General features: G+C 47.5%; 1 protein-coding gene across 3 annotated transcripts in view; it reads left to right on the top strand.

Moving 5' to 3' along the window:
- Positions 1–13,207, top strand: part of arhgdig (Rho GDP dissociation inhibitor (GDI) gamma) — a 53,048-nt gene that overhangs the window by 13,682 nt on the left and 26,159 nt on the right. For 2 of the 3 annotated variants that reach the window (XM_071374970.1, XM_071374179.1), the window contains exon 1: positions 1,997–2,404. The exons of the other annotated variant lie outside the window; for it this stretch is intronic. In XM_071374970.1, the coding sequence (XP_071231071.1) occupies positions 2,332–2,404 (73 nt within the window). In that variant the 5' untranslated portion in view covers positions 1,997–2,331. Of the gene's footprint in view, positions 1–1,996; positions 2,405–13,207 lie in introns of those variants that run through there. 3 annotated transcript variants of the gene reach the window in all.

Genomic DNA, 13,207 nt, shown 5'->3' with positions numbered 1-13,207 from the left:
GAAGGGAGTAATGAAGTGAGATATGGTGGACTGTTTAGTAGTTTTGGAAAGGAGAAGGGAGTAGTAACTGTTTTATTTAACTAGGCAAGTCAGTTCAGAACAAATTCTTATTTACAATGACGGCCTACCCCGGCCAAACCCGGACGACACTGGGCCAAATGTGCGCCACCCTGTGGGACTCCCAATCACAGACGGTTGTGATACAGCCTGGAATCAAACCAGGGTCTGTAGTGGTTCCTTCACAGGGTTGGTTAACTCTTCAGGTACCTCTGCGAGAGATGCAAAAGAGAGAGAGGAAGAGGATAATGACTGTGAGAGATACAGAAGAGAGAGAGGAAGAGGCTATTGGCTGTGAGAGAGATGCAGAAGAGAGAGGAAGAAGCTATTGGCTGTGAGAGAGATACAGAAGAGAGAGGAAGAGGCTATTGGCTGTGAGAGAGATGCAGAAGAGATAGAAAGAAATAATGAATAAAGGTAGTGAGAGGGAGAACAGACATTTGATGAAAAAGTAATACATAGAGGAATAGAAAGGTATGCACAGAAATATCTGTTGATGAGAGAGAGGGAGTGGATAGAGAGGGAGGGAGGATAGTGATTAGAGAGAGAGAGTGGATGAGAGGGAGGGAGGAGAGTGATTAGAGAGAGAGTGGATGGAGGGAGGAGAGAGAGTGGATGGAGAGGGAGGGAGGAGAGTGGATGGAGGGAGGAGGAGAGTGGATGGAGGGAGGAGATGGAGAGGGAGAGTGGATGGAGAGGGAGAGTGGATGGAGAGGGAGAGTGGATGGAGAGGGAGAGTGGATGGAGAGGGAGAGTGGATGGAGAGGGAGGAGAGGGAGAGGGGATGGAGAGGGAGAGTGGGAGGAGAGGGAGAGTGGGAGGAGAGGGAGAGTGAATGGAGAGGGAGAGTGAATGAGAGGGAGAGGGAGAGTGGGAGGAGAGGGAGAGTGGGAGGAGAGGGAGAGTGAATGGAGAGGGAAGAGAGGGAGAGTGGGAGGAGAGGGAGAGTGAATGGAGAGGGAAGGAGAGGGAAGAGGGAGGAGAGGGAGAGTGGGAGGAGAGGGAGAGTGAATGGAGAGGGAAGAGGGAAGAGAGGGAGAGTGGGAGGAGAGGGAGAGTGGGAGGAGAGGGAGGAGAGGGAGAGTGGATGGAGAGGGAGGAGAGGGAGAGTGGAGAGGGAGGAGAGGGAGAGTGGATGGAGAGGGGGGAGAGGGAGAGTGGATGGAGAGGGGGGAGAGGGAGAGTGGATGGAGAGGGAGGAGAGGGAGAGTGGCTTGTGTACTGAGGAAGCAAAGAAAGAGAGCGTGAGAGAGAGCAAGTGGGAGAAAGGGAGTGAGCGAAAGCAAGCAAGCCAGCGAGGGAGGGAGGGAAGGTGGGAAAGGGGGAAAGATGAGCTCATTGCAGTCTCTGGGCTGGTGACTGAAGGGGGAGGAGAGGATGGAGGGAGAGGAGGAGGAGAGGATGGAGGGAGAGGAGGAGGAGGAGAGGAGGCAGAGGTTTAGCTACTTCTGTCTGAGAATCGATAGCTATCGTCTGCGTACTGGAATGGCAATACTGCAGACAGGGCTAGCATCTCTCTTAGCATCTCTAACTAAATGCAAATTGGAATTAACATTTCTACTTTAGCATCTTAAGCTAACTGAATATGAATTTCAAAATTAGCCGTTAGCATTTCCAATATAAATCAATAGAGGACTTAGCATTTAGTCAATGACATCATCGGGTTACTCGATGCTACCGTGCTAGCTTACACATTCTGTAGGGAGACGGCACAGACACTCCTTTCTGTCTCTCTCTCTCTCTCTCTTTCTCTCCCACTCTCTCGCTCTCTCTTTCTCTCTCTCTCTCGCTCCCTCTGCTTCACACACGCTCCATCCCTCTCTCATCCCCACCCAAACCCAAGGATTCTCCCTCTCCTCTCTCTCTCTCTCTCTCTCTCTCTCGCTCTCTCTTTCTCTCTCTCTCTCTTGCTCCCTCTGCTTCACACATGCTCCATCCCTCTCTCACCCCCACCCAAACCCAAGGATTCTCCCTCTCCTCTCTCTCTCTCTCGCTCTCTGACTCGCTCCCTCTGCTTCATACACGCTCCATCCCCACCCAAACCCAAGGATTCTCCCTCTCCTCTCTCTCTCTCTCTCCTCTCTCTCTCTCTCTCTGTCGATATCTGTCTTTTTAGGAGAAGAAGGGATGCTTGTTTCATTCCTCTGTTTGAAAGGACTCTTTTTGATGCTGTAGACGTGAACCCGTTTGTGTGTTGGTTACTTTGCCCTACCTGTGGAGGATCCCGGTAGTCAGCCAGCCTCTGGAGCGTGTGTAGCCCCAGCCGCAGCCACCATGCTGGGCTTGGATGTGTGTGAGTTTGGGGGTCAGGTTCTGGAGCTTCTCTGGCTAACCATGTGTTACCAAGGTAACAACACTGCCTTTTATGCTGTTTTACCTGTCTGTGTGTGTGTGTGTGTGTGTGTGTGTGTGTGTGTGTGTGTGTGTGTGTGTGTGTGTGTGTGTGTGTGTGTGTGTGTGTGTGTGTGTGTGTGTGTGTGAGCTGTGTCAGATGCCTGATCAGCTGTATAGATTAGTGTTATTGTAGTGTGTGTGTCTTTCTGTCAAGTCTGTACACTGTAGATTCTTGTGTGTGTGTGTATGATCAGTCTCTAGGTGGTTGGAGATGGTTTTATGTTTGATATGATAAGACAAGCCAAAGGTGGTCCATATTGTATTGATCCTGTGTCCTTTGTGGTGTGTGTGTGTGTGTGTGTGTGTTGTGGTGTCTGTTGTAATTACATGTCTCAGGTCTTGTTGTATCAGGGCTTTTCTGTTCACGCACTCCTGGTTGTCTGCCAATTGGGCGTATGTGTGTGTGTGTGTGTATGTGTGTCTGTTAGCTGAATGATGTCACCACATTTACCATACCCCCCCCCCCCCCCTGTCAAAAGTGATGGATGAGATTGTGTGTGAGTGGGGGGGGGGGGGCAGACACATGTTACACTGAGTGAATCAATTAGACCACATGTTCTCCCCAAGGTGTTGGTGTAGATGCGTGCATTGGTTCTGTATGTGTGTAGGTGCGTTGGTTCTGTGTGTGTGTGTGTGTGTAGGTGCGTTGGTTCTGTGTGTGTGTGTGTACTCCGCCCCGTTGCCTCCTGAGTGTATCCAGTAAAATGCACTGGCTCATGTAATGAAGGGAAATGAGAGACAGAGACTAATATCCTCCCTACGACATACAGTATTACAACCAACCTACTACTGTGTGTGTGTGCCTGTGTGTGTGTGTGTGTGTGTGTGTGTGTGTGTGTGTGTGTGTGTGTGTGTGTGTGTGTGTGTGTGTGTGTGTGTGTGTGTGTGTGTGTGTGTGTGTGTGTGTGTGTGTGTGTGTGTGTGTGAGAATGTCAGTGTGTGTTTGTGAGCACCTGCCTGTGTGTGTGTTTGTGAGTGTGTCAGTGTGTGTTTGTATGTGAGAGTGTCAGTGTGTGTTTGTGTGTCAGTGTGTGTTTGTATGTGAGAGTGTCAGTGTGTGTTTGTGTGTGAGAGTGTCAGTGTGTGTGTGTGTGAGAGTGTCAGTGTGTGTTTGTGTTTGTACCTGAGGGGACTCCTAGTAATAAAGAGGGACCCCCCCCCCCCCCTCTCCATCTCCTCCTCTCTGTTTGAGGCCGTCACTGTAAATAAGAATCTGTTCTTCATCGACCCTTCGCTAAGCCCCGCCCCAGAACCAATCGGAACATTCCAATGGACAGCAACTGCCGTGGAGTCCGACAGTCCGCTACTTCGGACAAGGCAGTGAGGGTTATGACAAAACAAAGAGTTTTCTTTAAGAGATAATGGGTTTAAATGTGTAAATAGATGAACAGTGCACCAGGGGTACTGTGATTCCTGGTCCGTTGATGAACTATTATGTTTTAATACTTTTGTTACATCGTTGCTCAGCTGGTTAGCTAGCTCACTTAAAATAACGTGTTTTCTCAAAATGTACACTGAACAACAAAAAATTCACGCAAACATGTAAAGTGTTGGTCCCATGTTTCATGAGTTGAAATAAAAGATCCCAGAAATGTTCCATACGCACAATAACAGCACTATGTTGACCGGGGCAGCTCTAGCAGGGCAGACATTTAACTAACTGACTTGTTTGAAAGGTGGCATCCTATGACGGTGCCACGTTGAAAGTCACTGAGCTCTTCAGTACGGGTCATTCTACTGCTAATGTTTGTCTATGGAGATTGCATGGCTGTGTGCTTGATCTTGTACACCTGTCAGCAACGGTTGTGGCTGAAATAACCAAATCCACCCATTTGAAGGCGTGTCCACATACTTTTGGTAATATATTGTATCTGTGACCAGATGCATATCTGTATTCCCAGTTATATGAAAATCCATAGATTTGGGTCTAATTTATTTATTTCAATTGATTGTAATTGTTGCATGTTGCGTTCATATTTTTGTTCAGTACATGTTAGCTAGCTAAGTTAGCAATGGTATCAATACAACTGCCATCTGTTGTTTTAACCTGTATTTAACTAGGCATCAGGATATGATTTAAGAGCGCTACTTAGCTCCGAATGTGGTTATAGCTCTGAATGCTGACAGTGAACTCAGAGCCATATTACACATGTCATTTTACCAGGTTCCCTCCAAGCAGGCCACCACAACATATTACACATGTCATTTTACCAGGTTCCCTCCAAGCAGGCCACCACAACATATTACACATGTCATTTTACCAGGTTCCCTCCAAGCAGGCCACCACAACACATTACACATGTCATTTTACCAGGTTCCCTCCAAGCAGGCCACCACAACATATTACACATGTCATTTTACCAGGTTCCCTCCAAGCAGACCACCACAACATATTACACATGTCATTTTACCAGGTTCCCTCCAAGCAGGCCACCACAACATATTACACATGTCATTTTACCAGGTTCCCTCCAAGCAGACCACCACAACATATTACACATGTCATTTTACCAGGTTCCCTCCAAGCAGGCCACCACAACATATTACACATGTCATTTTACCAGGTTCCCTCCAAGCAGGCCACCACAACATATTACACATGTCATTTTACCAGGTTCCCTCCAAGCAGACCACCACAACATATTACACATGTTATTTTACCAGGTTCCCTCCAAGCAGGCCACCACAACATATTACACATGTCATTTTACCAGGTTCCCTCCAAGCAGGCCACCACAACATATTACACATGTCATTTTACCAGGTTCCCTCCAAGCAGGCCACCACAACATATTACACATGTCATTTTACCAGGTTCCCTCCAAGCAGGCCACCACAACATATTACACACGTCATTTTACCAGGTTCCCTCCAAGCAGGCCACCACAACATATTACACATGTCATTTTACCAGGTTCCCTCCAAGCAGACCACCACAACATATTACACATGTCATTTTACCAGGTTCCCTCCAAGCAGGCCACCACAACATATTACACATGTCATTTTACCAGGTTCCCTCCAAGCAGACCACCACAACATATTACACATGTTATTTTACCAGGTTCCCTCCAAGCAGGCCACCACAACATATTACACATGTCATTTTACCAGGTTCCCTCCAAGCAGGCCACCACAACATATTACACATGTCATTTTACCAGGTTCCCTCCAAGCAGGCCACCACAACATATTACACATGTCATTTTACCAGGTTCCCTCCAAGCAGGCCACCACAACATATTACACATGTCATTTTACCAGGTTCCCTCCAAGCAGGCCACCACAACATATTACACATGTCATTTTACCAGGTTCCCTCCAAGCAGACCACCACAACATATTACACATGTCATTTTACCAGGTTCCCTCCAAGCAGACCACCACAACATATTACACATGTCATTTTACCAGGTTCCCTCCAAGCAGGCCACCACAACATATTACACATGTCATTTTACCAGGTTCCCTCCAAGCAGACCACCACAACATATTACACATGTCATTTTACCAGGTTCCCTCCAAGCAGGCCACCACAACATACCCAATGATTCAGAGGGGTTGGGTTAAATGAGGAAGACACATTTCAGTTGAAGGCATTCAGTTGTACAACTGACTAGGTATCCCTCCCTTTCCCTTTCCCTTTCCCCTTTCCAATAGCCTTCTGATTAGCAAGAGGTTGTCTGTGTTTCATTTCATTGTGTTTGAGAAACATTGTTTAAGATCATTGGGATGGGATTTTCTCCAGTGTTTGAATGAGGAATTTGGCTTCCCGGGTAAATGTTGTCCGAGGTCTAAACAGCGAATGTGCAAATGAACTTGCCTGGTTAAATACAGGTTGAAAAATAAATAAAACCCCAGCAGCAGGCTGTTAGTTTTACTGTAATTCAGTAGAGAGCCATGATTCCCAGTCCCGACTCAAATGTTTATGTTTATGCAAAGATCCAATGACGTCAATACTTGATTCCCACCACAGTGTGAATTTAGTGAGGATTTGCTCCAAGGCTGTGGTATCCAGGGGGTATCTGACGAAACTACTCTCCCCCCCACTGACCATACATGGTATTACCCCAAAACGACTCTCCCCCCCTCTGACCATACATGGTATTACCCCAAAACTACTCTCCCCCCCACTGACCATACATGGTATTACCCCAAAACTACTCTCCCCCCTCTGACCATACATGGTATTACCCCAAAACTAATCTCCCCCCTCTGACCATACATGGTATTACCCCAAACTACTCTCCCCCTCTGACCATACATGGTATTACCCTAAAACTACTCTCCCCCCTCTGACCATACATGGTATTACCCCAAACTACTCTCCCCCTCTGACCATACATGGTATTACCCCAAAACTACTCTCCCCCCCTCTGACCATACATGGTATTACCCCAAAACTACCCTACCCCCTCTGACCATACATGGTATTACCCCAAAACTACCCTACCCCCTCTGACCATACATGGTATTACCCCAAACTACTCTCCCCCCTCTGACCATACATGGTATTACCCCAAAACTACCCTACCCCCTCTGACCATACATGGTATTACCCCAAACTACTCTACCCCCTCTGACCATACATGGTATTACCCCAAAACTACTCTACCCCCTCTGACCATACATGGTATTACCCCAAAACTACTCTCCCCCCTCTGACCATACATGGTATTACCCCAAAACTACTCTCCCCCTCTGACCATACATGGTATTACCCCAAAACGACTCTCCCCCCTCTGACCATACATGGTATTACCCCAAAACTACTCTACCCCCTCTGACCATACATGGTATTACCCCAAAACTACTCTCCCCCTCTGACCATACATGGTATTACCCCAAAACTATTCTCCCCCCTCTGACCATACATGGTATTACCCCAAAACTACTCTCCCCCTCTGACCATACATGGTATTACCCCAAAACTACTCTCCCCCCTCTGACCATACATGGTATTACCCCAAAACTACTCTCCCCCCTCTGACCATACATGGTTTTACCCCAAAACTACTCTACCCCCTCTGATCATACATGGTATTACCCCAAAACTACTCTCCCCCCTCTGACCATACATGGTATTACCCCAAAACTACTCTCCCCCCTCTGACCATACATGGTATTACCCCAAAACTACTCTCCCCCTCTGACCATACATGGTATTACCCCAAAACGACTCTCCCCCCTCTGACCATACATGGTATTACCCCAAAACTACTCTCCCCCCTCTGACCATACATGGTATTACCCCAAAACTACTCTCCCCCCCTTTGACCATACATGGTATTACCCCAAAACGACTCTCCCCCCTCTGACCATACATATTATTACCCCAAAACTACTCTCCCCCCTCTGACCATACATGGTATTACCCCAAAACTACTCCCCCCCCTCTGACCACACATGGTATTACCCCAAAACTACTCTCCCCCCCTCTGACCATACATGGTATTACCCCAAAACTACTCTACCCCCTCTGTCCATACATGGTATTACCCCAAAACTACTCTTCCCCCCCCTGTCCATACATGGTATTACCCCAAAACTACTCCCCCCCCTCTGACCATACATGGTATTACCCCAAAACTACTCCCCCCCCTCTGACCACACATGGTATTACCCCAAAACTACTCTTCCCCCCCCCTGTCCATACATGGTATTACCCCAAAACTACTCTCCCCCCTCTGACCATACATGGTTTTACCCCAAAACTACTCTACCCCCTCTGATCATACATGGTATTACCCCAAAACTACTCTCCCCCCTCTGACCATACATGGTATTACCCCAAAACTACTCTCCCCCCTCTGACCATACATGGTATTACCCCAAAACTACTCTCCCCCTCTGACCATACATGGTATTACCCCAAAACGACTCTCCCCCCTCTGACCATACATGGTATTACCCCAAAACGACTCTCCCCCCTCTGACCATACATGGTATTACCCCAAAACTACTCTACCCCCTCTGACCATACATGGTATTACCCCAAAACTACTCTCCCCCCTCTGACCATACATGGTATTACCCCAAAACTACTCTCCCCCCTCTGACCATACATGGTATTACCCCAAAACTACTCTACCCCCTCTGACCATACATGGTATTACCCCAAAACTACTCTCCCCCCCTCTGACCATACATGGTATTACCCAAAAACTACTCCCCCCCCTCTGACCATACATGGTATTACCCCAAAACTACTCTCCCCCCTTCTGACCATTCATGGTATTACCCAAAAACTACTCTCCCCCCTCTGACCATACATGGTATTACCCCAAAACTACTCTCCCCCCTCTGACCATACATGGTATTACCCCAAAACGACTCTCCCCCCTCTGACCATACATGGTATTACCCCAAAACTACTCTCCCCCCTCTGACCATACATGGTATTACCCCAAAACTACTCTCCCCCCCTTTGACCATACATGGTATTACCCCAAAACGACTCTCCCCCCTCTGACCATACATGGTATTACCCCAAAACTACTCTCCCCCCTCTGACCATACATGGTATTACCCCAAAACTACTCCCCCCCCTCTGACCACACATGGTATTACCCCAAAACTACTCTCCCCCCCTCTGACCATACATGGTATTACCCCAAAACTACTCTACCCCCTCTGTCCATACATGGTATTACCCCAAAACTACTCTTCCCCCCCCTGTCCATACATGGTATTACCCCAAAACTACTCCCCCCCCTCTGACCATACATGGTATTACCCCAAAACTACTCTCCCCCCTCTGACCATACATGGTATTACCCCAAAACTACTCTCCCCCCTCTGACCATACATGGTATTACCCCAAAACTACTCTCCCCCCCTCTGACCATACATGGTATTACCCCAAAACTACTCTCCCCCCTCTGACCATACATGGTATTACCCCAAAACTACTCTACCCCCTCTGACCATACATGGTATTACCCCAAAACTACTCTCCCCCCTCTGACCATACATGGTATTACCCCAAAACTACTGTGCCCCCTCTGACCATACATGGTATTACCCCAAAACTATTCTCCCCCCCTCTGACCATATATGGTATTACCCCAAAACTACTCTCCCCCCCTCTGACCATACATGGTATTACCCCAAACCTAATCTCCCCCCTCTGACCATACATGGTATTACCCCAAAACTACTCTCCCCCCTCTGACCATACATGGTATTACCCCAAAGTGTTCTCATTTGGACTCAGTTACAGTATAGTGACTCAGTTACAGTGACTCAGTTACAGTGACTCAGTTATAGTGACTCTGTTGGACTCAGTCAGTTGGACTCAGTCTGTTGGACTCAGTCAGTTGGACTCAGTTTAGGTCAGTTGGACTCAGTCAGTTGGACTCAGTTTAGGCCAGTTGGACTCAGTCAGTTGGACTCAGTTAGTTGGACTCAGTTTAGGCCAGTTGGACTCAGTCAGTTGGACTCAGTTTAGGCCAGTTGGACTCAGTCAGTTGGACTCAGTTTAGGCCAGTTGGACTCAGTCAGTTGGACTCAGTTTAGGTCAGTTGGACTCAGTTTAGGCCAGTTGGACTCAGTCAGTTGGACTCAGTTTAGGCCAGTTGGACTCAGTCAGTTGGACTCAGTTTAGGTCAGTTGGACTCAGTCAGTTGGACTCAGTTTAGGTCAGTTGGACTCAGTCAGTTGGACTCAGTTTAGGTCAGTTGGACTCAGTCAGTTGGACTCAGTTTAGGTCAGTTGGACTCAGTCAGTTGGACTCAGTTTAGGTCAGTTGGACTCAGTCAGTTGGACTCAGTTTAGGTCAGTTGGACTCAGTCAGTTGGACTCAGTCAGTTGGACTCAGTTTAGGTCAGTTGGACTCAGTTTAGGTCAGTTGGACTCAGTTTAGGCCAGTTGGACTCAGTCAGTTGGACTCAGTTTAGGCCAGTTGGACTCAGTCAGTTGGACTCAGGTTAGGTCAGTTGGACTCGGTTTAGGTCAGTTGATATAATAACATAATGTATGCTATTTATCCAAAGCGACATACAGTGATGTGTGTATACATTTATCATACAGTGACCTCAGCAGAACTTGAACCCACAATATATATATATATGTTTTAAATCCACGTTTTCTTTTTATTTGATTGAATATTTAAACATACAATCTACCTTCAGTGAAGCCGCTCAACATCTACAGTACATCCAGTCTAACAGACTCCCATCCAGCGAGACACACAGGATCAACCCGGGTCAAGCACCCCGCCCAAGAGCACATGGACAGATCTCCCACCAAGTTGAATCGGGGATTCGAACCAGCGACCTCTCAGCCACCGGCCCAAGCTCCCAGCCGCCAGGCCACCAAACCATCCAAGGTCCCCCCACAGTTCCCCCCTGAGAGCTGCCCCTCAACCCACAGTCGTTAGTGTTGAGCTCCGTCCTCTACCAGCTGAGCCATACAGGACCACTGTTGGACTCCGTTGGACTCAGTTTGAGTACGTTGTAGTTAGTTGGACTCAGGTGGAGTCATTTGGACTCAGTTGGAGTCATTTGGACTCAGTTGGATTTGGTCAGTTGGACTCAGTTGTAGTCAGTAGGACTCAGTCAGTAAGACTTGGTTGTAGTCAGTAGGACTCAGTTGTAGTCAGTAGGACTCAGTCAGTAAGACTTGGTTGTAGTCAGTAGGACTCAGTCAGTAAGACTTGGTTGTAGTCAGTAGGACTCAGTCAGTAAGACTTGGTTGTAGTCAGTAGGACTCAGTTGTAGTCAGTAAGACTTGGTTGTAGTCAGTAGGACTCAGTCAGTAAGACTTGGTTGTAGTAAGTTGGACTCAGGTGTAGTCAGTAGGACTCAGTCAGTAAGACTCAGTTGTAGTCAGTAGGACTCAGTCAGTAAGACTCAGTTGTAGTCAGTCAGCTGTAGGTTGTTTTAGTAATGTCCCACTGTTGATCCTCTTCTACTTCCTCATATTGTGTTGTGTCATGAGGCTTGAGCCATGATGTTTATTGGACAGGATAGAGATACAGAAATAGGAAGTGGATCAGAGTTTGACCGCTCCAGCACCCCAGGCTGTTCTTTATTTACGGGACTGGGCCATTTAACCACTTTCACTCATTCTGTGTACTGACTGAGTGGATACTTCCTGAAGTGAAACCATTGAAATCAGATACCAAGTGATTCATAGAGGTAAAATAATCATTTTTTAATCTTCATGGTATGGACATTATCAGTACGGTGATGTCATGTTATTTAATTATTTTTTAAGTGGTTGCCATGGAGACTGAGAGAGAAAGAGAGCAGCTTCTTCGACCCTGGTCGTCTAGGAGACGCTGTAAATAACAGACACTCAGTAGAGAACACAACACACACACACACACACACACAACTACACACACACACACACACACACACACACACACACACACACACACACACACACACACACACACACACACACACATACACAAACATACACACATATCTATCCTCCACGGGGAGTTGACCCCATCTAGACAGGTGGGGGCATTATGTCATCCTGTAGTGTGTTTGTCCGGGTGTACCTGTGTGTTTGTCCGGGTGTACCTGTGTGTTTGTCCGGGTGTACCTGTGTGTTTGTCCGGGTGTACCTGTGTGTTTGTCCGGGTGTACCTGTGTGTTTGTCCGGGTACTTCCGGCGCCGAAAAGAGATGGCTGCCTCGCTTCGTGTTCCTTGGAAAATATGCAGTATTTTGTTTTTTTACGTGTTATTTCTTACATCGGTACCCCGGGTAATCTTAGGTTTCATTACATACAGTCGGGAGGAACTACTGAATATACGATTAACGTCAACTCATCATCGTTCCTACCAGGAATATGACTTTCCCGAAACGGATCCAGTGTCTTGCCTTCCACACAATACAATGGATCTGATCCCAGCCGGCGACCCTGTGCGACGCCGAAAAAGGGGAAAACGTGGCGGTCTCGTGGTCAGGCTTCGGAGACGGGCACATCGCGCTCCACTCCCTAGCATACTACTCGCCAATGTCCAGTCTCTTGACAATAAGGTTGATGAAATCCGAGCACGGGTAGCATTCCAGAGAGACATCAGGGATTGCAACGTGCTCTGCTTCACGGAAACATGGCTAACTCAAGGGACGCTAACGGAGTCGGTGCAGCCAGCTGGTTTCTCCATGCATCGCGCCGACAGAAACAAACATCTTTCCGGTAAGAAGAGGGGCGGGGGGGTATGCCTTATGATTAACGAGAAGTGGTGTGATCATCATAACAACACACAAGAACTCAAGTCGTTCTGTTCACCTGATCTAGAACTCCTCACAATCAAATGTCGACCGCATTATCTACCAAGGGAATTCTCGTCAATCATAATCACAGCCGTATACATTCCCCCCCAAGCAGACACATCGATGGCCCTGAACGAACTTTATCTGACTCTTTGTAAACTGGAAACCACACACCCTGAGGCTGCATTCATCGTAGCTGGGGATTTTAACAAGGCTAATCTAAAAACAAAACTCCCTAAATTCTATCAGCATATCGATTGTGCTACCAGGGCTGGAAAAACACTAGACCATTGTTACACTAATTTCCGCGACGCTTATAAGGCCCTCCCCCGCCCCCCTTTCGGAAAAGCTGACCACGACTCCATTTTGTTGATTCCAGCCTACAAACAAAAACTCAAACAACAAGCTCCCGCGCTCAGGTCTGTTCAACGCTGGTCCGACCAATCTGAATCCACGCTTCAAGACTGCTTCGATCACGCAGATTGGAATATGTTCCGCATCGCGTCCAACAACAATATTGAC

Source organism: Salvelinus alpinus, chromosome 1 (assembly GCF_045679555.1).
Source record: "Salvelinus alpinus chromosome 1, SLU_Salpinus.1, whole genome shotgun sequence".
In the NCBI taxonomy this organism is placed as follows: domain Eukaryota; kingdom Metazoa; phylum Chordata; class Actinopteri; order Salmoniformes; family Salmonidae; genus Salvelinus; species Salvelinus alpinus.
This window is presented reverse-complemented; position numbering and strand designations above follow the sequence as displayed.